Consider the following 27592-nt stretch of genomic DNA (forward strand, 5'->3'; position numbering starts at 1 on the left):
GCACCTCCTTCCTCATGGTTATGCCATGCTATATCCGTCCTCTGTGGTGGCCTGTGATGGTGGCAGTGGGCAGGAACCGACAGACCCTTACCTCTGTGACAGCTGCTAGGGTGATAACAAAAGGAACCAATGGCACAGATAAAGGGAGCCAATACTAGGTCTTGTTGAAAATGGTCACTCAAAGAGTCTGGGAGTGTTTAATTGACAAAGAACCACTAACATTGCTTGAAAAGACTAGTGTAGCATTGAGTCCAAACCTGGGCAGGCTTGGCCTGGCTGGAAGTCAGCACTTGCGTGTCTTTGAGAGCCAGCAGATACCTTGGCTGACTCATGAAGGAGAAGGTACTGAGTCGTCTTTGTCAGTCTGGTGGTCTTTTCATGTGCCTATGCTGGGCTCCACTAAACTTCTGGCAGGGGATCCAGCCACACCCAAGTGCCTTGTCTGTTGTGGTACTTGCATGTTTGGTCAATTGTGAGAATCATATTCCTTTGCCCAATGTTGAGGAGTCAATGCTTTACTTCCCTGGCAGACTATACTGACCTTGCTTGAATACCCCAACCTGATTTTGTTTGAATAATATAGGATGGGGTTCATAGGGCTGTTGGTGTGTCTGTTTGGGTTCATGGGGTTGTTGGTGTGTCTAGTCATGGAGAACACAGAGAAGGGCAGGTGCAGCTGTGGGAATGCCCTGCTGTGAACGTGTGATATGGAGCCTGTGGTACTGTGTATACACCCTATCAATGGCAGATGGAACGGGGGTCCAAGGTACTGTGTGTACACCTAGTCATGGGCAGGTAGGATGGAATCTGTGGGGCTGTGTGTACACATGGAATTGAGGTCTGTGGGGGCTGTGCGCATTCTCTGTCATGGGAAGGTGCAATGAAGTCTGTGGGGTTGTTTGCACATTCTGTCAAGACAAGTTAAATGGAATCCAAGGGGAAGGATATCTTTCAAGGCTTACCTATTTGCCTTTCAGTCCAGGATGGAAGGGAAACCTCTCATGAGCTGATTTTTGCAGGAGCCTCCATTCATTTTGTCTAGGCCTTAAGTTTAGGCTTTAGTTGGCCTTTACTGAGAAAGTGGGGTTTGGCGGGAAGTGAATTGGTATTCCCATGGATGTCTGCCTTTTCCCTCCAGCCTCATCTGTCATCTCTTGTTGGTCTGTTGCTGTCAGAGCATCTGACAGCAGTAGGATACCATATTTCATTTTTAGCATCTGCAGCTCATCGCCTCTGCCAGAAACTCTTGTAATACGGAGCAGTGTCTTGCATGTGAAGGTGGTTCTCCACTCTGCTGAAAGGGCAGAGAGCATAGACCTGTGGTGCTACTTTGGTGGTAGCTGTTACTTCCAGGGTGTGGAACATGATTGGGAGGGGCTACAACCTTGGACTGAGAGAGAGGCATTGCTGCCTTTGGTTAGCTGGCATGTAGGTAACCTTCCAGCGAGGGTGCTCCTTCTGGAGAGAAGCACACAGCCCTGGGGAAGTGTTAGTGTCTTCCAGTGGGACAGAACATTTGACTTCCTTGTCTTGAAAACTGTCAAGCTCACTCTTGGTGTCTTTTGCCAACCCTCTGGAATACATGGGGGCACAAGTGAACTCTTGCTGCCTATCCTCTCTGTCACCCTAACCACCTGAGCACTCACAGAAAGCTGTTTTGTTTTGAGTTGTTTAAAGACAGGGTTCATTCAGTAGCTCAGGCTGACCCAGAACTCACAGAAATCCATTTGTCTCTGCTTTCTCAGTGCTGGAATGACTCAGAAATTCTGAGTGAACTATGAAGCCTGGCTCGACCTTGGAAACTTTGCTATGCAGACTGGGACAAACTGTGCTGCTGTGTTCTCAGACATCTGTGAATGTAGCTGAGTGGTGGATATTTTGCTGGTGTTCTTGACTCTTAATCATTCACCTATGCCTTCTCCTTGTCTTCCTGGTAACATTAGGTGAAGAAGGTCCTCTGGCCTTTCCATCCAGATAGGTGCTAAACCATGTTCAATGAGTGTGATATCTCAGAGTTCTGTGTTTTTCTTGATGTAGTATCTTAGTTTTATAGTGAACAAATAATTTGTGAACAGAAGAAATTTGCTGCTTGTTCCCAATTTGGAGCTGGGAGTCCCAGATGAATCAGGTAGCACATTCGGAGTCAAAGTCCCCTTCCTCACACTTGTCACACTTGCTGTGTCCTTACAGGAAAGGGTTTAAGAGCTTTCTTAAACTACTATATGTGACACTCATTCCATTCTTTGTGTGGCCTTCATAGTCTCATCCATGTCCCATTTTGACAACACTCCAGGGCTTATATTTCAAGACATGTGCTTTGGAGGGACACAGATAATTCTAACTGCAGAACAGTGTTTCCATACGCCTCCTGTATATAGGTGTTTTGTGGTTCCTGGGAGGGACATCATTATCACTTCTGCACCAATGTGACCTGTGCTGGGATCAAGGCATTGATTGTGTGTTCAGGTGATATTCAGGCTGCTCCTTTGGTGCTTCTTAGGTGAGCTATCATCTTGTTGTCCATCCTAGGTTTTTGCAAGGTCTGAGTCTGCTTTGACTTTTGTCTAGTCATTCTTCATTGCTTTGACAATATACTTGAGAAGAGGGTGTCAGGAAGGAAGGGTTTATTTTGGCTTATGATACCAAGGTTTCAGAACATGATCAATTTATTGGTCCTGTTGCTTTGGGCCTGTGGTGATGGCAGAGAAAGCATGGGGTGGCAGGACAGCTGCACCATGACCGGAAGCAAACAGCAGGAAAGAGTTTAGGAGATAGAATCTTTTAAAGCACTTCCCTAGTGGCCTACTTCCTCCAGTCAGGCACCACTGGCCATACCTTGTGAGATAGATCATCAGTATCTATTGATACAGTTAGCACCCTTGTTATCCAGTCACTTCAGGAGTGCCACGAAGTCCTCAGTAATCTTTGGGAGTACATTTCATACCCAAATTAGAACAGCTTTTATTATTATTATTTTCCATTCTGAAGCACTTACAGATTTACAAGCTTATAAAGAAGTGTTCAGAAAGACGCAGTGGGTTTTTCTCTGTGACATACCAGAATGTTGGCCTGGGCACAGCCTGTAGCTGGAAGAGATTCCCAGATGAGTGTGTGCGTTCGTGCTCACATGCTCTCAGTCCCAGATGTGACTTTGCCTAAACTACCCCCATAGCTGAGACCTTACTGTAGTGTCATCACAAGACTTGTGTTCCCTCAGTTCCCTTATCTCACCTGTGTTCTCTACTCCCAATCACATCCATCAAGAATGTGGTGTTTATCTCTCTGAGGAGAGATGGGGGTTGGGGTTGGGGGGAGGTGTGAGGAGGGGAGGAGAACTGGGATCAGTATGTAAAATAAAAAAATTGTTTTAATACAAAAATCAACACATTTAAAAATTTTGCAAAAAAATGTGTTTATGGGTGTCCCATACTTACTAGCTGTTATGTGGATTTCATCTGATTATCCAACTAATAGGGATGCACGTGGATGTACGCATTTCACCAATGTGTTTCTTGTCACATTGACAGCAGAACCTGCTGCACCATCTAGGAGGCTGGTGTGGGTGGGCTGGGCTTAGAATTTCTGAAGGGCCCTCAACTAGTGAGATTTCACCTGGCTGAATTTCTTGGGTGGGGGTAAGTACCTTTGGAATGAAGGCACTGCCAAGCTGCTGTGTACCTATCTGCCTGCTGGAGTTTCTCATGGGAACTTCAGGACACCTGGCTCTTGGCTGTATAGCTGGGGTGGGGGGGTGTTCTACGATCCAGATGAATGCAGAACCTTTTTCTGGATTAAGTGTGGGCTTAATGTAGTGATCTGCTGGGTACATAAACACCTGAAGTGTCCATTGGGCATGCATGGAAAAGTGCAACTCACCCCAAGCTGGGGTGAGTTGTCCCTGGCTCTTTAAGGACAGGCCAAACTCTGCACAATTGAGGATCCCATAGCTGCAGGCCATAGGCTGCTGCTGCGGGTCACTGAGGGGCCTGTGGGGAGTTAACCCAGAGGTCTGTGGAGCCTGGTGTTCTGTGCATCACTCTTCCTATCTCCAGCATTTTCAAGGGACATTTTCCTGAGCAAGTTGGACTACATTCTTAAGGACAGTATGCTGGCTGTTGGTATAAGGGCAGGTCCTGTAGCCACACCTGATCCCGGAAGCTGGGACTCTGGGGCTCAGGCTCTGTGGGCATGGCTCTATTCATGGGATGAGATGGCTCAGGATATTGCATGGACTTAGGCATAGCTTGGCAGACGCTGCTCTCTGTAATGTTTCTGTCTGTCCATGGCCAGCACCTTGCCTGTTTTTGGCTTCCTGGGCTGCATTGGAAGAGGGTTTTTTTTTTTTTTTTTCCCCATACTCTTCTCTTAGGATCACTCAGGCCACTGTATACCTCCATCTCTGTAAGTTCTTTATCATGGAGTTTGAATTGGGAAGGTCGAGCAGAGCCTGGGGTTTGCACCAGACACACCTCAGGAACCTGTGCAATTCATGATTGCCCAGCATGATAACTTGTTTTAAATGAGTGTGGCTGAGTGGCTGTCAGGAGATGTAACTGTGTGGTGATTTTTATGGGCTGGTTGTTTCTGCTTATGCAGAGGATGCCTGAATCCTTGTGTCCCTGGCTTATAGGCTTTACAGACCCTGTGGTGAGGATATGTGGGGTTCTGGGGTTAAACCACTTCTCTCACCTGGAGGCTGCTTCTTCCTTAGGCAACCCGTGTTAAACAAACGACATGCTGTCTAGAGAGAAGGGTGTTCAAATTACCTTGCTGGACTCCAAGTTGCCAAAAGGAAGCCCTCTGGGGTATGATATATATATTTGACATGCATTTGCAGTGTGTAATTGGAACCATGAGAAAGGTTTTTTGTTCAAAGCTATTGAACAGTTTCCTTATTTTAAACCTGTTGAATCTGGAAAGAGCTGTTTCTGAATTTCTGCCTGATAATGACTCTATAAAGGTTGAAGGCAAAGAGTTTCTTTTTCCAAATCACCTACCCCCTCCCCCCAGCCCAGCTTTGTGAGTGCCCTCATAGCCACTAAAGATACCCTGGCTCTTGTTTCCTGGAGCCCTGAATATCAGAGCTGGAAACTCAATGCCTTTCTTTCACATGGCGGAGGCTGGATAGAGCCCAGCCGGTCATCAACAGAGGTGCCCCTTCTTAGGAGCAGCAGAAGCAGGCCCAACCTGTCTTCTCATGCCTGGCTGCTGCTGCTCTCACTACCTGGGGATGAATCAGTGACATTAGTCTGGCTTCCCTATTTTTTTGATACGGTATCTGTCACTGCTGTCTTTCCCAAGCTGTTGTCTTTTCTACAAATTAGTTCCTCTTCAGTGACCCGTATCACAGCATCCCGCCCTTACTGGGCCAGCCTCTACTCAGCAGCCAGTCACTGGTGGCCATACTACATTGTTTGTCAGCTCCTGGTGTTTGCTGTGTATCTGTGGAGGGTGCTTTCATGTTTCTTAGCAGGAGAAAGGCCAGGATGCTGTCTCTGAAGGCCAGAGTAGCGGGAGGCCAGTCAGGTCTTTGCTGGGCAACATTGGCAGCTATGGATGACTGTAGGGCCTGAGGCCCCAGTGAGCTTTGCTTTCTGATTTTCTAACTTAGAATTGTAGAACACAGGCATGGGAGGCCCAGCATATTATGATATCTGAAGGTTTTGGCCCTGGCTGGAGACAGGCAAGATGTGAGTGGATTTTTGGAGCCCTCAACTCCTGTGGCCTCTTAGGCAGTCTGGGTAGTTGGAACCATCAGGGGTCATAGGCAATTGGTTCTCTGAACAGTAACCAGGGTCATACCCTGAGAAAGTTTGTCAAGACATACTGTTAGTGGATACAGACCCATCACTTGAGTTCTTGTGGCTGGCTATGTCATTAGTCCCTGAAAAGGGCTAGTTTCCAAAATTCTCTCACTTCAACTTGGAGACAGAAATCTGGGCACTCTGGATGGGCTAAGTATTATGGTGTGTGAGGCCTATGTCTGTCTGTTGGGGTTGCTCTTGGGTGGCACCAGGCAGTTTCCTGGTGAGGGGTCTGTGTAGGAGCGATGAACATGAAATGAACATCGAGAATGCTGATGCTGCCACTGCAGTTGTCTGTCTGGAAATTGGTTTTGTCCTATGGAGTGATGAGTTGACACTTAGAGAACTCATTCGGCTTCCCCCGAGGCCAGAGGCTTGCTGGCTGGCCTTGCCCAGAGCATCTGGGATGCAGTGCCTACATGAGCCGCAGGGAGTCCAGCCAGCAGTGACACCATATATATGGACACTGTCCTCCCACAGGTGCCACAACCAATTTTCTTGACATTGTTTGCTCCCTAGCGGGCAGCCCTGTTAATTAACAGAGTAGTGAATTTGAACTGCAATTCCAGGTCAGCTAGGCCTGTTTCAGTAGAACAGCTGATGGCTTTTTCAGCCTTGCAGATTGGATATAGTTCAAGTCAAGATAAATGTAGTTATGATTCCTAGTCCATAGCAGCCACGGTGATTCTCTTTTGCTAGATATATATTTAACTGTCAGCTCCATGTTTGGGGAAACAGGTGTGTATCTGTCTGTCCGATAACTGGGTTTAGCTTCTGACTTGCTGATCTGCTTCCTGCTCCAGAGAGTCTGCCTGGTGGTGTGCGTCTTCCTTGGGGTATAGAAGAGCCTTGTAGGGTTAGGGAGTCTCTGGGACACACTCTGCAATGGGAGTTCTGGCGGAGAGGAGGACTATAAGGCTAGATGGGAGCTGGGAAGGAGTTGTAGGGACTTTAAGAATGATCCAGGGGAGCCAGCCTTTGTGACCACAGGGTGTCTCTGGAATGATGGGGGCTGGGCTGGGTTGAGCTATTAGAATGTAGGAGCTACTTCTGTGGATGGGGCTGACTCTGAGATTGGCTGTGAAGAGACCAGGAATAGCTGGCCCTGGGATGACCACTTACTTGGGCCCTACACTATGCCCAAGACTTCAGTGTGGCCACTTACATGAGAAACTGCTGGGAAAATGGGCTCTGCCTTGGACATTTAGAGGCCACAATCTGTCCCAAGTCAGATGTCCTGATGCTGTGATGTTCAGGAAACGAGACTTGTCAGGGGATAGGCTTTATTTGGGGGTCTTCACCGGAGGAGCTGGGTGCCCTCAGCACCTGTGTGAGGGTGCACTATATACTGTATTGCTTCCCTTAGGATGTTTGTGTCCAGGTCGCATGTCCACCACTGTCCTGGGCACAGTTTACAGCCTCCCGGAATACCATTCCATTGAACCATCACTACTTTTGATATTTATATAGAAAAATTCTTACAAGCAAAAAGGCAGAGATTTGGTTTTATAACATTGGTAATCCTTCAGGGTTTTTTTTGGGGGGGAGGGGACTATATTTATTTCTAGGTGCTATTTTCTGATGGATAATCGCACATGCAAGAGATGGGTAGGTACCTCATACAAACACACCTGAGTGGTGCCATTCTTCACACTGTGGACAAAGGGCTGGTACCCAAGTGTGGTCAGGATGTAGAATGCACAGGTTGGGGTTTCTGAGGGTGGCGTGCATGCAGTCCAAGAAGCAGTGTGCTCCATTGATCTTGTCTTTGGAGTCCCTGGGCACACTCACATCCTCTGTGTCTGCTGCTAGTATTTGACAAAGCCTTTGATTTTCTGTCAGCTGTGAATCCTTCCTTGATGGCCTTCAGTGTTTGTGACCAGCTTCTGCCAGTGATCATTGAACCCCAAGTTGCTTTGGAACCCCCTGCCATGTTATAGGACATGCTAGAGCAGTGATGCCAGTAGGCTGCTCCTCTTTAGATTCGGTGCTAGAAATTGAATCCAGGGCCTCACACATTCTAGACACCTACGTACTCTACCACTGAACCAGTCAATTTTAAACACATTTTAAAATGCCATCGAGAACTGTCTAGCATTCCTTATTGCAGGGTGGTTGTCTATCTGGGATCCAAAAATTGAGACTTTTAGCATGCTTTTTCTTTTTCTTTTCTTTTTTTTAGAAAAGTCCATTTAGTATGTTTTTGCATTGTAAAAATCAATTTTTTTTAAAAAAAATTTTCTCTGTTGCATTGTCCATTACCACTTTTAAGAGTATTTTAAAAATCAACAATTGATCTTCTTATAAAATTAAATTCAAGGCTGTTGGGATGACTCAGATAAAGTTCATTTACTACCAACCCTGACAACCTGAGTTCGCTCCTTGGATCTCACATAGTAGAAGGAGAGAGCTAATTCCTGTGCAGCCACCCACAACCCTCCTACACATAGGAAATAAATTAAATTTCTTATGTGATCCAATAAATGCAATGTATAAGCTTTAAGAAGCGTACACATCTTTAATAAGCAACTCTTCACCAATACATAAGAACACAGAAAAGATACAGTAACATTTGTTTTTATTATTCTTTGTGTGGTATATGTGTATATGAATGTGTGTTTGTGGAGGCCAGAGGCCAATTTTGGGTGTCTTCTCTTTCTACTTTATTTATTTATTTTAATTTTATTTTTTTTTTCGAGACAGTTTCTCTGTGTTGTGCTGGCTGTCCTTGAACTCACAGAGATCTGCTTGCTTCTGCCTCCCAAGTGCTGGCTTTAAAGGTGTATGCCACCACTGCCTGGCTCTCCTTTATTTTTTAGTACAAGGTTCTTCACTGAATCTGGAATTGCTTGTATTTGGCAAGATTAGCTGTCCAGTAGGTTCTCTTATCTTGACTTCTCCAGTGCTAGGATTACAAGTGTGAGATTGCCTGCCTTTTTATGTGTATACTGGGGATATGAACTCAGGTCCTCAGTGTTTGTGTGGCAAGACTTAACCGACTGAGCCATTTCCCCAGCCCTTACTTAATTAATTTTTTTGTTGGTATATGGCTGTTGTACATAGTACTGGGTTTCATAAGACATTTTCATAAAAGTGTATAGTATACTTTGACTGTGTTCCTTGCCATATTCTCTTTTCCTTTGTTTTTATTCCCCCTTTCCCTCCTGTTAGATCCTTTTTGCTTTCCCAAACAGTTTTGCTTCATGCATGATTTTTGTATAAAATCTAGTGTCTACAAATGAGAGAAAAATGTGATATTATTGCTGAGTGAGTTAATTTGCTTAATGTGATAATCTCCATTTGGATCCATTTCCCTGTAAATAGCATGATTTCATTCATTTGTGTTTTTTGTGTGTGTGGTATGTATGTATGTGTTTGTGAGGGTGTGTGAGCATGTGGAAGAAAGAGGTAGATAGCAGATATCTTCTATTGATGTCTAACTTATTTTTTGACAGGTTCTCTCACTGACTCTGGGACTTGTTGATTTGGCTAGGCTGGTTGTCCAATGAGTCCCAGAGATCTTCTTGTCTCCTCATTTACCCAGGGCTGGGGTTACACACCCTACCATACTTGGCTTTTATATGGGTGTTAGAGAGCTGAATTCAGGTCCTCATGTTTGCCCGGCAAGCACTTGATTGACTGAGCCCCTTGTTTTGTTCTTATTTATATGATAGAATAAAACTTAATTGTTTAGATGTACTATATTTTCTTTATCCATTCTCTTGATGGATACCTAGGTTTGTTCTGTAACTTAGCTATTTCGAACAGTGCTGCAAATAAACATTAATGGATGTGCCGGACGGACATGGTGGCACACACCTTTAATCCCAGCACTTGGGAAGCTGAGGCAGGCAGAATTCAAGGCTAGCCTAAACTGATCTACATAGCAAGTTCCGGGCCAGCTAGAGCTACACAGTGAGACCCTGTCTCAGACAAAACAAAACAACACTGATGAGCAAGTATCTTTGTGATGTTAACCTAGAGCCCTTCATGTTAATACCCAGGGATAGTATAAATTTAATGTTGCGTCATTCTTGCACACATCTTAAATTCTACCACCTCCTGGTATCAACTACTGTGTGTGTGTGTGTGTGTGCGTGAGTGTGTGTGTGTGTGTGTGTGTGTGTGTGTGTGTGTGTGTGAGACTCTGTGTGTGTGTGTGTGTGTGAGACTCTGTCTGTGTGTGTGCGTGTGTGCGTGTGTGCGTGCGTGTGTGTGTGTGTGTGTGTGTGTGAGACTCTGTCTGTGTGTGTGTGTGTGTGTGTGTGTGTGTGTGAGACTCTGTCTGTGTGTGTGTGTGTGTGTGAGACTCTGTCTGTGTGTGTGCGTGAGTGTGTGTGTGTGTGCGTGTGTGCGTGTGTGCGTGCGTGTGTGTGTGTGTGTGTGTGTGTGTGTGTGTGTGTGAGACTCTGTCTGTGTGCGTGTGCGTGCGTGCGTGTGTGGTGTGTGTGTGAGACTCTGTCTGTGTGTGTGTGTGTGTGTGTGTGTGTGTGTGTGAGACTCTGTCTGTGTGTGTGTGCGTGTGTGTGGTGTGTGTGTGTGTGAGACTCTGTCTCTGTGTGTGTGTGTGTGAGACTCTGTCTGTGTGTGTTGTGTGTGTGTGAGACTCTGTCTGTGTGTGTGTGTGCGTGTGTGTGTGTGTGGTGTGAGACTCTGTCTGTGTGTGTGTCGTGTGTGTGTGTGGTGTGTGTGAGACTCTGTCTGTGTGTTGTGTGTGTGTGTGTGTGTGGTGAGACTCTGTCTGTGTGTGTGTGCGTGTGTGTGTGGTGTGTGTGTGAGACTCTGTCTGTGTGTGTGTGCGTGTGTGTGTGTGTGTGTGAGACTCTGTCTGTGTGTGTGTGTGTGTGTGTGTGGTGTGTGTGAGACCTGTCTGTGTGTGTGTGCGTGTGTGTGTGGTGTGTGTGTGAGACTCTGTCTGTGTGTGTGTGTGTGTGTGTGTGAGACTCTGTCTGTGTGTGTGTGTGTGTGTGTGTGTGTGTGAGAGAGAGACTCTGTCTGTGTGTGTGTGCGTGTGTGTGTGTGTAGTGTGTTGTGTGTGTGTGACTCTGTCTGTGTGTGTGTGTGTGTGTGTGTGTGTGTGTGAGACTCTGTCTGTGTGTGCGTGTGTGTGTGTGTGTGAGACTGTCTGTGTGTGTGTGGTGTGTCGTCTGTGTTGTGTGTGTGTGTGAGACTCTGTCTGTGTGTGTGCGTGTGTGCGTGTGTGTGTGTGTGTGTGTGTGTGTGTGTGTGTGTGTGTGTGTGTGTGTGTGTGTGTGTGTGTGTGCTGTGTGTGTGTGTGTGTGTGTGTGTGTGTGTGTGTGTGTGTGTGTGTGTGTGTGTGTGTGTGTGTGTGAGACTCTGTCTGTGTGTGTGCGTGTGTATCAGTTATTTGGTTGTATATTTTCATTAGAACCAGAAGAATTCGTGTGTCTTTATCTCACAGTTATTATACACACTTCAGATAGTGAAACAAGCAGACAGTCCTGTGCACATAGAGCCACTAGGACTGGCTTTTTGTGTCTGCCTCCTCAGCCTTGGAACTTGCAGGGCCCCTTTCTGGTCCAGGCCCCATGGTGTCTCCTCCCTTCTCTGAGCTTGTTGAAGTCTTGCAAAGACAAGACTTGTATGGTGTCCTATGGCTTTACATCCTCTGCTTCACTCCCCATAAACACATGACCCTTTCTATCCTGGTGTGAACTTCTGAGTTTTGCACTCTCTTGGTATGACTACAAACTTGGGAGCCTAGCTGTGGTTATTGTTTTGAAGAACTGTCATTTCTTTGTGCAATTCTTGGGAAACTCAAAAAATTCATCTTGGAACCTTGGAGCTGGTGAACTTGTTTTCCTTTCAGGACTTTGTTCTGAGCGGGTTTTGATTCTTGTTGGCCTGTCTCATGATGTGCCATCAGTTGCTCACTGTTTTTGTCTTCTGCCAGTTGTCACAGTGATCCTGAAGGCACTGACCTACGATGAGAAGCGGGGTGCCTGCAGTGTGGGGGCCAACGTCAGGGATGCTGCCTGCTATGTGTGCTGGGCTTTTGCACGTGCCTATGAGCCTCAGGAGTTGACACCTTTCGTGACTGCCATTTCAAGGTAAAGCCTGTTGGTTGTGCTAAAAGGTGATTATGCCATGTGGTAGATATACCTCAAGGAAACATTCCATCTGCCTTGAACTTCTTGTCTTCAGATAAGCCATTCTCTACATTAGCTGCCGGTACCAGCATTCTTGGGCTTCACCACTCCCTTTTAACAGGTGGACAAGACAGGAAAAAGACTACCGTATGTCGTGGAATGGGACAGGATCTGCTGGGTGGGCAGAAAGGGTTCCCAGCACCACTGTCCAGGGAGGCAAATGGGCTCCAGGTCCCGCTTCAGAGAGATGACATGCATGGGAATAGAGTAAAGTTCAGCCACTAGAATACTCTGGAACCCATGCTCCTAGGGTCCCACAGTGTGTTAAGAACAGATCAAGCCATAGGCCTTGCCCTAGTGAGCATGACAAGCCTCAGACAGAGAGGATCCATTATGACAGTCACACCTTGATGAGCACACTGAGCTACTTGGCACCCTCCTTTGGCTCCTCAGAAAGAAACAGAATGAACCCTGAACTCAAAGAAAGTTGACTGCCCCTTCCCTCCAGTGTTATGTGCCAATTGATGCACAGAATCGGAGAGGACCCATTGGTTCTGCATCTTTCAAAGGGAAAGGAAAAAGAAAACAATACTCCTGAAGGCCAGGCAGAAGAGCACTGGTACTATGCCTGAGGCACGGAGCTCCAGGAGCCACTGAACTCCAGAGCTACCACCCCTACACCTGGCACCCTACTCCTGCTTGGCCAGAGGTACTGGAGTCTGGTGACCCAGCACTTGCCACTCCACTTCTAAGAATGCTTCCCTGCCTCACAGAGCTCTCCGGTACTGTTTATATCACAAGTTGTTGAATGAAGGTGAGGTGCAAGAGTACTGGCCACACAACTTAGGAAATCAGGACAGACCAGACCAGCCTCAGGAAAAGCAGATATTCCTATATTCCAGAACTCTGAAAGTGTGAGCCAGGACCCCCTGGATTATCCCTATGGTGAGACTCACTCACTCACCTCATACAGGCACAGCTCCAGAATATTCCTCCTGGACATCTGACTGGAACCATCTGATCTCAGAAAAGAGTTTCTCTGGGCCTGTTTCATTTTGTGGAGAATAAACATATACTGAGGTGTACCACTCACAGGGAATAGGACATATGCAGGGTTGTCAGGAGGCTGTGCTATCATTTGTAGGCTGTGGGTGGGGAAGACCAAGAGCCCAGCTGTCCAGTGGCTTCTGCTGAGCTTTGGGCCCTATCCATGGCTGTGACCTCTCTGCTTCCCACTCCACTGCCATCTGGATTCGTCCTCTGTTTGCTGTTTATGTGGCTTTGAAGGAGGCTCTTGCAGCTGCTTTCTTGTCCTTACCTTCAAATTTCAGGACTTATACAGTGTAAGTAGGAAGAAAGTTTTTCTCCTGTTCACACCTGTCCCAGAGCCGTGGAACGTCTTTAGATTAATGGCATCTTGCTCAGCTCCATAGGGCTCTATCAGGTGGGCAGCTGCAGGGATAGGGGGTAAAGAGGATAGAGTATTGAATACAGGACCAGGTATGACCCTGACATGGCACTGATGAACTGCCAGGAGATTATGAAGGACTGGGAGGGACCTTGGCTGTGATGTGTGGTTGTTTACTACTTGAAAGTAAAAGCAATCTTTACAGATTCCATTTAGTTTAACAGTTTTGGTCAGAGAGCAACAAACTTATAGAATGTTGTACCATGTCCTTCTACCTCCCCTGATCCAGGAGGTAGGAAGGCAGGATGGCCTGATGGAGGGAACAGAATGATGGGAATGGATGCTGGCCTGCTGGCTTGGGAGCATACAGCCATGTCAGAGGCAGTGTGTGGCTATCTCCCTGTTCTCTTTTGTTAAATGTGGGGATTCAAGACCATTCTGCTGCTTTTGAAGGTAAGAGGTACACAGATGAGAGGTCCCTACCAACTTCCTCATGATTGGAAGGACCAGCAGGGCATCTGCTCCAGAGTGAAAAGCCAGGGTCACAAAGTTCCCACCAGAGTGCTGATCTTCAGTCAGGGCTATAGGACTTGTGTCACAGCACTGATTGATCTCTGGGTGGATTTTGTAAAGGGACGGAACAGTCTTTGAAAAACATGGCTGATAGGCTTGACATGGCTCTGAAGTCAGCTGCCCTGACTTGGTATTAGGGCTTCAGGTGGTTCTTTGGGCTCTGTCCTGTCTTTCCCAGCTGAAGCTTTTCTCACACACACAGCAGTATGGTGAGGAGCTTCTATACTTGCTGAAGGAACACGGTCCCTTTTGTTTCAGGGTTGTCCTTTCCTACTCAGGGAAAAAAAGGCAACTGTACATCAGAACTAAGGGTCCTTCCCATCTTTCACAGTCCCCTGGCAGTTCACCAGTGTTGTGCCAGGGTCATACCTGGCTCTACACCTATCTCCTACTCACCATTTTATCCTATTTTCATTCTGGGAAAAAAAAAATGGACACTCTAAGTTGGCCTTGCACAGTCTCTTGGCCATGAGGTTTACTGTCTAAAGACTGTAGAAGGTGGCCCAGATTGAGCTTGGCATGGTCTTCCCAGAACTTATGTGAACTGAGCTTACTCTGAGTGTGGGGTGCCCCATGGGGAGATGTGAGGTCCTCTTCCTGTTGGGTGTGGTGTGAAGAATGCTGCTTCTGTTAGGACTCTGGGTGAGCACAAAAGTGGCCTTGACTTTATGTATATACAGTGCAGTCTCTGTAATGACCCTAACTTTCCTGGCCAAGGAGTAGTTGGTGTAGTCTTTAGAAACTTGTGGGTCCTACAGAGGGTTTGAAGAGGTTGGGCTTACTGACATATGGGAAAGCCTGAGGGGCTGCTGGGGAGCTCACATCTGTGTGTTGCACATGGAAACTACAGCTGTCTGGCTACAGTACTGCTAACCCTCTCCTTCACAGCCTCCTGATTCTCTCGAGCTGGCAGGCAGCAGACAGAGGTAGCTGCTATGGAGTTTCTTCTGAGAAGTCTTCTTCTGGCCCCCTTTCCCCCCCGCACCTGCCTCAGATAGGCAGCAGTGCCCTTTGGATCTGTGCTGCTGCAGGCTTCTAGCCGGTTGGACAGGTTCTGAGGAACTTGTGCCTGGCCCTTCCTGGCCCATCTGACTCCAGGCATCAGTAGGGGAGGGCACCTGGTGAGTCAGGTGCGCCAGTGAGCTTGGGGCCTGCACTACCTCCCGCCTGGAGCTCTGTGCTGTCTGAGTATCGGTCGGGTGTGCCCTGCAGACCTGCTTGCGAGGTTTGTCATGAGTGACCATGCTTTTTAATTATCAGGTTTTAAGCCCATTAATTCTGGCACATGATAAAATCTTGGTATCTTTACTTTCACAAACTCCTTAGTGTATCTTGTAAAAGTAGAGTTGAGATCCAAATGTAGATCCCAGAATAAGTAGAAATCTGTCAGAAAGAACCAGGGAGGTGATCTGAGGAGCTCTGTGTGCTTTGGTGCCTAATGCAGAGACAACCAGTAACCTTTTCTAACTTTTGGCTGAAGAAACTAGGTCAGTTCTTCCCCCTCACAGTATTAACTCTGCTTTAGAAATCTTAAAGGATTTTAAAGGTAAATTTTTATCTTTTTGAAAGACTTTTATCTCTTTGACCAAAGACAGGTGGAGCAGGAATGACTGTTTTGTGGAACAAATCTGGCTTCCTGAAAAGCCCAGTGCAATGCAGTGGCAGCAAGGTGTGAAGTGAAAATGTGGCGGCCGAGTGTGTGGTGTTACCTAGATGATTGTTTCCAACCAGAAGTGAAAATGTGATGGCTGAGTGTGTGAATGTGACTGCCCAGTGTGTGGTGTTACCTAGATGATTGTTTGCAACCAGAAGTGAAAATGTGATGGCTGAGTGTGTGGTGTTACCTAGATGATTGTTTGCAACCAGAAGTGAAAATGTGATGGCTGAGTGTGTGGTGTTACCTAGATGATTATTTCTAACCAGAAGTCAGAGTCTGTGCTACAGGAAAGAAAAGAAAGCAAACTCTGCAGCTGCCAGAGTGCTCTGCCTGTCACCTTCTAGTGATTTCCTCACCTGAAACTCTTTTGTAAGCTGAGCTCTTGTTGACATTCACTCCGCCCAGGCACAGGCCCCGCCTGTGCCAGGGGCAGCTCCTGACTCTCACCTCCACTGTGCAAACCGGCAGGGCAGCGTGGGCTGCCTGTGAACAGCCTGGGATTGGCTCTGTAGGATCTCTTCCTCCAGGGCAAGATTGTCCTGAAAAAAAAAAAAAAATCAGGAAATAGCAAGCATTGCTCAAAGCTATGTCTTGTTCTTCTCTGTCTCTCTGAATGGCCCACCGTCCAGAGAAGGGAAAACTCCTGTTGTGCGGAGGCCAGCAATTGGAGACAGTCTTGGTTTGCTAGGCTCAACTTTGTGCTGCTTGGCTGTGACCCCAAAGTACACGGTTCTGCTTATGGCTTAGGGAAATTAGTAAAATGCAGGGTTTATATTATAATGGGATTTGCAACTTAAAAAACATAGATGGACAATGAGCTATTAGTCTTCTCTTTTAAAAATTACTTGAGAATGGCAGTGCTATTGTTTCCCATGTAGAAGCAAGTATGCTTGCCTTTGAGTGCTACATAGGATCATAGAAATGAAAAAAAAATAGTTTGGGATGAATGGGATTCTCACTACATATGCTGAAGTGAGGTGTAAGACTGTGGGGACAGAGAGAAGCAGGCTGAGGCATGCCACTTTCCCTTGGCTTATACTAAAAAGAGTATCCCTTCTGTGTTGGTAAATCTTGGTGAGTTACCTGTCACACAGCTTCCTCAGAGAATGAGCCCGGTGGACACGCCCACAAGCACCTCTCTCCAGATAGTAGCTTTCACTGTGGGTGCCAGGTGTTGCTCTTCAGGTTTTCTCTGAGGAGAGAGGAGTGACACTCACGCAGGGTCACCCTGCCGAGGGTGACTGAGGCCTACGGTGAAGGTTAGCATCAATGAGAGCAGAGATTTAGGAAGATGCTTCTCTGCTTCTATTTGACTAATGTCATTAAACCCCTTTGCACTTGAAACATATTTGTATTTTTAAATAATCCAGTCTTGTTCTTAAGGTAGGAAAATAGTTTTAAGGGAGTTAGTCCAGAGCTGGAGAGATGACTCAGTGGGTAAAAGTACTGGTTGCTCGTTAGAGGGTTTGGGTTCAATTCCCAGCCTTCACATGGTAGCTCACAACTGTCTGTAACTCTTACTTCCGGGGAATCTGAAGCCTTCTTCTGGCCTCCTCAGGCTCAGCACACATGTGGTACACAGACACATAAACATAGGAAAAATGAATAGAAAGTATAAAAAAATTCAGCCCAAATTCAAACAGGGTTTAAAAAACTGTAATACTCATAAGTGCATGCAGATTTATTTTAATTAACTTGAAGCTTACTGTTACTTAAAAAACAGAGTTTCCCATGTTACATTTACCTCAGTATAATCTCTGAAGTGTGATGAAACACGTAAGTCCTGACTCATGCCTATAATCTTAGCACTTGAGAGACTAAGGCAGGAGACTAACCTGGACTACAGAATAAGTTCTTTCCTAAAAAAGAAAGAGCCGGGTGGTGGTGGTGCACACCATTAGTCCCAGCACTCGGGAGGCAGAGGCAGAGGCAGAGGCAGAGGCAGAGGCAGGCGGATCTCTGTGAGTTCGAGACCAGCCTGGTCTATAAGAGCTAGTTCCAGGATAGGCTCCAGAGCTACACAGAGAAACCCTGTCTCGAAAAACAAAAAAAAAAAAAAAAAAAAGGTTATGAATGAAGCAGTGACTTGTAAGGCATTGAGGAAAGACTAGCTTGGTGTAGTGCATGAAGCTGCTGCTCTCTTGGCTGTGTTGCTGATGTTAAGCACAGGCTTCCTCTGTGGTGACAGCCGACACTGGACTCTGCACTCGATATCCCAGTCCTTGTAGCTTACGGCTCAGTTTGCTTGCTGAGACCTTGGTGAGGTCTGCATGGAGCAGCTTGTGTGTGTTCAGTGTCAGAGACCAAGAGGAACCATCGCTAGCATTCTCACTGCCTAGAAAAAAAATAGTTGAAACATCCCTGTGCTCTGAGGATCGTGGTAGTGGGGGCTTTTGTGAGCACGCAGATCTGTCAGAATGATTGTGGGAAGGATGGCCCCATAAGTAAAGCAGGTGGCCAGGCCTGCTGTGGCTGCCTTCCCACTGGCCATGGTCCCCATGGGAGGAGCTTCTTGTATTGATTCTGAGCACAGGAGAGATGCCTACAGATACATGTATGTGATACTCCCTCAGCTTTCCACACACCTGAGAAGGACAAGAGGAGTTGGGAGAGGGCCCCAATAGAAGCTACCCTAACTACCACCTTATCAGGTCTCATCTGCAGCTGTAAAGTCACTCAGTAACCTGTGGAAAACATTTTAGGAAAAGGGGTGAATTGGGCAGAGCCCTGTCCCTAGGAGGAAGGAAATAAAACATTGAAGCTAATGCCGAAAGCAGCCTCTTGTACAGCTTTGGTTTTATCACCATACCTGGCTGAGCCAGGCTATATGACATTTGGGGTTTTCCTCATTCCCATGCCCAGGCCCTGGATGTATAGAATGCGTAGAAGGCTATGAAAAAACAGCTTTATTTTCTGAATGCCCTGGCTTCTCTAGAATGGACACTGGGTTGAAATTGGACTTTGATCAGCTTGCCTGGGCAGGGTAGGATGTCTGCAGATATGCACCCTCAGAGCAGATCAGAAGACACTTAACTGGGACTTAGGAGGTCAGTTAAAATGGACTGTGTCCATGACTTTGGAGAGGACTAAACTGTGTAGAGATAGTTTCAGGTGTTGTCTGTGTTCATCCTCTCTTCTCATGGCTTAACATAGTAGTTGAGCCAAATGCATGAACAGGAAATTCTACAAGTTTAGTGCTGCATAACCTTTCAGTATTATCAACTGTGGCCTACATTTCCTCTAGGCAGACATTAAAGGAAATTAGAAATTTTTACTTTCTTTTCCTAGAAAACATGGTTTTAAAAAGCAAAGCTCTAATATAGAACAGTACTTAAATTTCCATTCTAAGAACATATTTAAAATAAATGTCCAATGTACTTCTTAAAAAAATAGAGTATCTTCTCCCTATTTTTGAGAGTTTCATAATTTATACAATGTATCTTGAGCATACCCACTCCCAGCTCTGCCATCCCTCTTCCCTGGCAACCCCAACAGGTCTCCCTCCCAAGCCCTCTCCTTTTTCTGTAGCCGGTGAATCAGGTGAGCACTGTCTGCTAAGATGCTGACTGGTCAGTTTGGCTTGGTCTTGAATAGTCTTGTGCAGATAACTGAAGCCTCAGGGAGTTCATGAGTGCAGTGACCATGTCATGTTCAGAAGACAAGATTTCATAGCTTTCCTTCCTATAATCCAGCTCTCAGAAGACGGAAGATGTACCCTGAACCTTGGAGAAGGGGATGGTGTGGAGCAAATATGTTTTCTTAACAGCAGTAAGTGTGTGTCTTATGAATTACTAGACCACATGAATACATGCCTCAGTCAATATTATGATCTGAAGACCAGTCACAAAAGCCTTTGTGGTGTGTTAGGGTAGAAACAATTTTAAGATGTTCATAACCATCCCTTGCTGTATATCACATTTCCCCTCCTCTCCGTGCTGCCAACTGTGATTATTACAAACCAAGACAGTTGTGTCCTTGCTCTTCTCCCATCTACGTCTTGGGATTATAGACGAGTACTTTACCAACTCTTTTGTTGCACTAGTCCTCTCTTCTGTGGCAGGTTTGGCCGACTGGCACATACATACTTAGCGCCATTCTGATTTTTTTAACATTAAAACAAAACAAAAAAAAAAGTGTGTGTGTGTCTGTGTGTGTGTGTATATGGTGTGTGTGTGATGTATATGTATGTGCGTGTGCATGTGTGTGCGTGCGTGCGTGCGTGCGTGTGTGTGTGTGTGTGTGTGTGTGTGTGTGTGTATGGTGTGTGTGTGATGTATATGTATGTGTATGTGTGTGTGTGTGAGTGTGTGTGTGTATGTGTATGTGTGTGTGTGTATGTATATGGTGTGTGTGTGATGTATGTATATGTGTGTGTGAGTGTGTGTGTGTGTGTGTGTGTGTGTATGGTGTGTGTGATGTATATGTATGTGTGTGTGCGTGTGCATGTGCGTGCGTGCGTGCGTGCGTGCGTGCGTGTGTGTGTGTGTGTGTGTGTATGTATATGGTGTGTGTGTGTGATGTATATGTATGTGTGTGTGCGTGTGTGTGAGTGTGTGTGTGTGTGTATGGTGTGTGTGTGTATGGTGTGTGTGATGTATATGTATGTGTGTGTGTGTGTGAGTGTGTGTGTGTGTGAGTGTGTGTGTGTGTATGTATGTATATGGTGTGTGTGTGATGTATGTGTGTATGGTGTGTGTGTGTGTGTGTATGGTGTGTGTGTGTATGTATATGGTGTGCGTGTGATGTATGTGTGTATGGGGTGTGTGTGTGTGTGTGTGTGTATGTATATGGTGTGTGTGTGATGTATGTGTGTATGGGGTGTGTGTGTGTGTGTGTGTGTGTATGGTGTGTGTGTGTGTCTGTGTGTGTGTGTATATGGTGTGTGTGTGATGTATATGTATGTGTGTGTGCGTGTGTGTGAGTGTGTGTGTGTACACCTGTATGTGGAGGTCAGAGGATAACTTTCAAGGACTTGGTTTTTTCTTTTACCATGTGTGACTCAGGGATCACATCCAGGTATCAGGCTTGGTGGCATGCTGAGTTATCTAGCTTCCTCTAGTTCCTGTTCTTGAGCATTTTCTTACTCCCCAAAGACCATTTTTGTCCTCTGGTGACCCCTGGTTGGTATGTGGAGTCTAGGATTGCAGGCATCCTTCTTCTATAAGAGCCCCTTACATCTGAGTACAGGGCTGCAGCCTCATCTGTGGAGGCTGTTTGTTCCTGCCTGGGTCTGTGGGAGGCAGTGGCCCCAGAGTGTGGGAGTTGGGACGGCGGGTCTATGGCCTCACATTTCTGTCTCCTGGGCTGGGAATAATACTCACTGCATGTCTGGGAAAGTTGAGAAGGAGGTTGAGAAAGACAGACTTGACTGGTCCTTGGTCCTTAGGTCTTGCACCTTGCTGTTTCCAGAGAGCGTCCCTGGGGCTGCAAGGGATGTTGGGACAAGGAGAGAAATCCCAGATGGGAAGATGCTTCCCTGGGAAGTGTTCCCCTTGAGGATGGGACCCATAGCAGTAACTGGTAGGTGCAGGAGAGATGAGAGACCTGAGATGGAGAGGAGTAAGGACTCTGTAGAATCTGACAATAATGAAGTTTGGTATATAAGAAAAAGACTTAGTTAAAGCCTGTTGAGTGTCATGTGATCTGGGAATAGTTGGGTTGGTGTAGTGTTAACTATTTCTGCCTGTAGAAAAGGTTGAGACTTAACAGCTGCCTTCCATGTGTTGTTTCTATGGTGACTGATATAACTGGCTGACTGCCTGTTAGCAGGTTACTCATTACTATATCAAATACTTGAAGAATACTACTTTGTTAAAAAACAAAACAAAACAAAGGCTTATTTTGACTTTTTATTTGTGTCCAAGGTCAAGAGGCTGTATGTAGCAGTGGCCATCTTGCCAGCAGAGTCCTGAGGCAGCACGAGTATCACTTTGAAAGGGGCAGGGAGCAGAGTATAGGATATGTCTCCTTGTAAAACCCCAAGGATCCAGTCTTGGTCTTATCCTGCTGACCTCATCTAATTCTCATCATGTCTCATGTCTCTCAACCCCAGATAGATCTATCATGCTTCACACTGGGTTGAACTTGTGGGCATTGTTGAAACCATATGTTTGGGCACTTTCAAGGGGCAAGCTGCCTGCAGGATCCATAGAGCTCTTGCTGTTCAGTGTGGTTTGGAAGGCATAAGCAGCAATGGTCTAGGAGTGTTGGTGTCAGCTACCCATTTGTGACCATTGTATGCTACCAGTTCTCATCCTCTAGCACCATTGTCTTTGCATTTTGTTGAGTACTTGTGATCCTAGTAGCCAGAGACATTTTTCTCCAAGACACTAGAGGCTAGGGACACCATCTAAGGACATTTGTTAGGGCTGGGGATATAATGCTTGATATCTTAGAGGTCACTTAAATGTGTTGTAGCTTCTAGGAACCTTGAGCTTCCTGCTGTCAGTGAGGCTCTTTCACAGCAAGTGAGCAAGTAAGTGAACAGCGGGAGGATGTCACATGGTCTGGGCACAGCTTTGGGTATCATTATCAGGAATTCTGTCTACCTCCTTTGAGAAAGGGTTTCCTGTTGGCCTGATGTTCAGCCATTAGGCAAGACTGGCTGGGCAGCAGGCCCAGAGATCCTCCTGTCTCCATCCCCAGCCCTGGGATTATTAGCACGCACCACCTCACGGACATTTTTATGAGGGATCTCATGCAAGACAAGCACTTTACTGACTGAGTTATTTTCCCAGACCTTGCATATTTCATTTTAATTAATCATTTCCTTGTTTTTACAGTGCACTGGTCATTGCTGCCATATTTGACCGAAATGTGAACTGCAGAAGAGCAGCCTCTGTAAGTTTCATTCCTTTCCTGGAGGTGGGGTTATAACTATTGCTGATGTCCTATATGTGGGCCTTTGTCTCCCTGGAAAACCCATTCTCCACGGCAGCAAAGGAGATCTGTAGCACAAATGATAAAAACCCAGAGGCAGATACTGGAGTTCAAGCTGAGGATCAGAAAGGCAAAGCAGCCGTCCAGCAGCTCTCACCTCTACCAAGGCTGAAATGGAGATCCTGTCTCCCTGTGACTGGAAACTGAATCTCACATGAGACCCTTTGCTTCTTCCTTATATACCTTTCCAGTGCTGGGATTAAAGGTGTGAGCTCTGTTTCCTTTTAGACTGATTCACTCTTGTGTAGCCCAGGGTGGTTTTGGACTCACAGAGATCCATCTGCCTCTGTCTCCTGAGTCCTGGGATTCAAGGTGTGTATCACCACTGCTTGGCATCTATAGCTAACTAGTGTGGCTAGCTTTGCATTCTGATCCCCAGGCAAGCCTTATTAAATCATAAACAATGTATCACCACAGAGATCTGATGAAAAAACTGAGTAAAGCAGTCATTATGGTAGCATTTACTGTGGGAGTCTGGGGACGTCGAGGTCCAAGGCCTCCATCCAGTACTGCTGAGATAGCCACAGTCAGCTGTGGTGAAATACTTGAACAAGTACAGGTGAGCAGGTTTCTGGTCAGTAACAAGACCAAGGTCAGGGTAGCTCAAGCTCTTCAGAGGAGGAGGAATTTATCCTGTGATTCTAACCTAAATGACATGGCAGGGCCGGTCCAGGGATGACAGGATGAGACACTGGAGGCTTTGTGCTCTAGGAGGAGCTGTTACTAAGCTGTGGTTAGCTCTGCTCTCCTGGCCACATTCGAGTGGATCCACCTGGGTGAGCTTTGGCCTTACAGCTGCCTGTTGGCCTTTGTTTTGAACTCAGTTACTCAGGTTCCCTGAGATCCAGCTTTTGGATGGGTTTGGGTAGAAGGAGCTTGAGTAGCTCTGTGTGCCAATAGAAATGTTGGCTAGGGCCATTGATGAGACCCAAGTCTCATAAATTACAAGGGGGAAGCGACTAAGATGTTTTCCTAGGGTTGCCTGCGTGGGAATGTTGCAGCTATAGCTGACTCTACATGTGGCTAGCTGACTGCTGTGGTCAGTGCTGAGGCCAGGTCCATGAATGCTGCTGGAGGCTGCAACTGAGAGGACCTCAGATGTTAAACAGGCTGTCAGGGCTGCTGTGATGTCTTAGCAGTCTGTAGCTGAGCAGGCAGGCCAGCAGTTGAACACATTTGGGATGCTCAGGAATGGAGGGGAAGCCTCTGAGAGAGCTGTAGGGTAAACCTTGCAGCTTACTGTGAGCTCTGTGGAGTTGGGAGTTTGGAGTTCCCAGGGATTGAGCACAGAGGCTTCACATCCTTGTCCCAGCTGGTCATAGACACAGATTGCCAGTGATACACTACTGCAACTGCTCTGAGACTGAGGGAAAGGACAGGGCTTCTGGAAAACAGGTGGGGTTTGTTAGTACCAACAAGATGTCCAAACTCTGAGAGGACTGGGATGGAGCTGGCAGTGTTGTAGATGTATTCTGTGGGGATAGGAGCCAGGCCTCACAGTAGGATGGTGCGGAGTCTCAGGAGTAGAATTTCAGAATCTGTTCTTGAGGGTTGTTAGTCTTTTGTTCAGGTATTTTTGTCTGCAGTTGAACTGAAGATGAAGTAACACCATCAAGGGTGTAGACGTATTTCTCTTTTGTACCATAGTTTTTAAGAGATTTATTTCATTTGATAGTACCTGTCTTAAGAACCCATCTAGGCATTTTTGTTTTTGAAAATAGTTCCTATTTTCAGTTGTTTTTACTTAATACAGATCTGCCCATCTTTCTCGTTTCTCAAGATGAGCCTTGTTATCAAGTGAAGTGATTTGGTATTATCAAAGGCTTTAATTGATTTCATCTTCTCTGTTACCCTGGTCCCTGTCTTGTTCAGTTGTCTGTCACAAGTGATGGAGTTTCTGTCTGTTACTTGGCTGCTGGCCTCTGGCTGCACTGCAGCAGATTTGCACTCAGACCCTGAGTTCCTAGTTCCTATATATCCATTGCTGCCTCAGCCATGTGTTTTGCACAGTAGCCGGCGTATTGGGTACTCATATGTGAGGACCTACTATGGAGGGCTTAGAAAGTCCAGCTGTTCCAGTGCTGGATCATAGGATCTCAGCCAAGGGGTTGGTCATGCTTCTGGCGTTCTGGTCAGGTGACGTTTGAGGTCTTGCTGGCTCAGGATGCCTGTGGTCTTTTGTGGTTGCTGTTGGCTTTCTGCCTACATCTGCACCAAGAAGCAGCTAGGATGCAAGCACCCTGCCCAGAGTCCTTTAAAATTGTCGGCAGTCTCTGAGGGACTCCATTTTGTCTGCAGTATTAGTCGGGACCCAGTGGTTTCTTGGGAGGCCTTAGCAGTCTCATAGTTAACTGATAGACAGTAACTGTAAGTCTGATTATAATAAAATTTTAAACTAGATCTGTACTAATATATTATTATGTTTTCTGTAACCTAAGACGTATTTATGGGTAAAACAAATAGTAAAATAAATAGTAAAATCAAAGCCCTATGACTATGTGACCTGGGATGAAGTGAAAAAAAAAATATATATATATATATATATAAATAAAAATCCGGTTCGTTTTTTAACTTGAAGTTAAAAACCCTATTAAACTAGTAAGAAATTCTTTGTGTTCCTTTTGAGCACAGCACTGTTTACAGAGTAGACTGTAGGATTCAAACACCGGCAGATGAGTGTCGCCTCCATCTGAGGCGCATTTGAAGACAGTGTTCTAAGTGAACCAAGAGCATCTTTCCAGGAAGCTGCTTCTTCAGGCAGCTGCTGCTTTAGGTGGACTCTTCAGCCTCTTGACTGACACCTTTCCAGGTTTCTCTTTCTGGGTGTGTGAAGTGCCCAGATGGTGCCAGTTTTTGGCCTTACCTTTCCTTTCAGCTGTTGTTGGTTGACCCATCCCCTCTTCCTGGGTCCCTTGTCTGGTGACCACAGTGCTTTGAGGAAATAGGGCCGTTGTTTTGAAAACTCATTAGAGCTTCACGATGCTGGCTCTTTATGGTGGTCAACATTCAGGGGCTGGACAGGGGAGTCCTGGCATTGCTTGGTGGGAAGGATTAGTTACATGTTGCTAATTATTCCATGTATTGCATGCTAGATGGTATCCAGCAGGCTGGATGTGCTGACTTTGTGAAAAGACCTGTCCTTCTCCCAAGGACAGGAAATGGGTGTGGCTCTTGTGGGAAGCTTGGATAAAGAATGGAGAGATGAGGAGAGACAGGGTGGGTGGGTGGCGGAGATAGGAGAGAAGCAGTAGTCACAAGCTTTTAATATATTCACCCAGTATTTCATTTGAAATTTCATTTTAGTTCTTGTAATTTTTTTGCCTTTTATTTTGACATTATTGAGCTTCATGTAGAGTTATGAGAATGTAGTAAAATCTTCTTACCCTTTACCCTGCTTTCTACTGGGTAGCATCATAGGTTATGTGTAGTTGGTAGCTTTTGTGTGTCTTGCCTGTCCTGTAGTCTCTTATAAAATAACACTCTGAGGCTTAATATTAATTGTAATTGCTTGGCCAATGACTCATCCATATTACTGACTAGCTCTCACAATTAAATTAACTCATTTTTACTAATCTGTGTATCACCACATTGCCGAGGCTCAGGAGATTTTGTCCCTTTCCCCTTCTCCAGGGGTCCATGTATGTCTCTCTTAGGGTCCTCCTTGTATCCTAGCTTCTCTGGAGTTGTGGATTGTAGGCTGGTAATCCTTTGCTTTATGTCTGATATCCACTTATGAGTGAGTACACACCATGGTTTTCTTTCTATGTCTGGTTACCTCACCCAGGATGGTTTCTTCTAGCTCCATCCATTTGCCTGCGATTTTCAAGATTTCATTGATTTTTTTTTTCCCCCGATGAGTAGTACTCCATTGTGTAAATGTACCACATTTTCTTTATCCATTCTTTGGTTGAGGGGCATCTAGGTTGCTTCCAGGTTCTGAAACTATTCTTATAGGTAAACAACTTGGCAAATTTCTTGTTTAAAAAAAGTCTCACTGGAAAGGGTGAGGAATGGTGGTCATGAGCTCCACTGCAAAGAAGCAGCGAGACCTTCATTGAGCCATTACTTCAAGGTTGCATAGCTCATTTCAAAATTTTTAGCTACATTTTCATAGTGAACTGAAAGAGGACTTTTTGGACTTCCAACAAGAGTGACGTGTTCTTTGGAATGAAGCAAGATATTGGATAGTGTAAAGTGACACCTAGCTGCACTGGAGCGTACATGATTGAACTTTGAGTGACTATACTGTGTGGCAGGTCATGGACCCTGATGCCACAGCTATTTAGAAGACAAAAGAACACAAATATGTCTTGATCTCTGTAGGAGACAGGACAGCTATATCCTCAGGAGAGTTCATGGGCTTGAAGTGGCATGTTTCTCATGCCAACAAAATGTGTCAGTTTAACCTCGGCCCAGTATAAGACAAGGATGCAGTTATGTTAAGAAAACCATGAGTTAATGCAAAAAACCTCAAGGAGTCCTCCCAGCACAGCAGAGATCTTCACCATGGCTACAAAACTTGACCCAAAGGCTCACAGGAAACAGGATGTCATAGTTTCTATTTCTTAGGGTGTATGCCTAGAGTACAGTTTCTGGGTCCCTTCTTCCAGGGGGTTGCTAACTGTTCCCCAAGGTGGCTATACTATAATGGCTTCTCCTCATCTCTGCTGGGATGTGGCAAGGGTTGCCTAGTTTCTTTCTGGCCACTGTGCTATTTTAGTCTTGCTGGTGTGTGTGTGTGTGTGTGTGTGTGTGTGTGTGTGTGTGTGTGTGTGTGTGTGTGTTTTTAGTTTTCTTTTCTCTGATGATGCTGAGGCAGTGTGGTGTGCTCATTTGCTGCCTGCATCCTCCTGAGTGAGATGTGTCTCATCAAGTCTTAGTCATTGTCTGATTAGTTTTTCTTGTTGAGTTTTCAGAGTTCTTTATGCATTCTAGATGTTTGTCCTTTATATGGGATGTGTGTTGGGAATCCCTAGTCACACGGTTCTTCTATTTGAGTGAGGTTTCAATCTTGTTAATCTATGACTTGGTGTGTGCTTTCAATATAAAGGCTGCTAACCACTTGACCTTGTTCCCAGCATTCTTCTGTTTCCTGTCTGTG

The 27592-nt window shown here is 45.9% G+C and overlaps 1 protein-coding gene across 1 annotated transcript in view; it reads left to right on the forward strand.

Moving 5' to 3' along the window:
• The window catches only part of Tbcd (tubulin folding cofactor D), a 171891-nt gene that overhangs the window by 88844 nt on the left and 55455 nt on the right, over nucleotides 1-27592 (forward strand). The window contains exons 14-15 of the mRNA XM_027425304.2: nucleotides 11719-11875; nucleotides 22335-22392. Of these exons, the coding sequence (XP_027281105.1) occupies nucleotides 11719-11875; nucleotides 22335-22392 (215 nt within the window). The remainder of the gene's footprint in view (nucleotides 1-11718; nucleotides 11876-22334; nucleotides 22393-27592) is intronic.

Source organism: Cricetulus griseus, chromosome 7, assembly GCF_003668045.3.
Source record: "Cricetulus griseus strain 17A/GY chromosome 7, alternate assembly CriGri-PICRH-1.0, whole genome shotgun sequence".
NCBI classification, from domain to species: domain Eukaryota; kingdom Metazoa; phylum Chordata; class Mammalia; order Rodentia; family Cricetidae; genus Cricetulus; species Cricetulus griseus.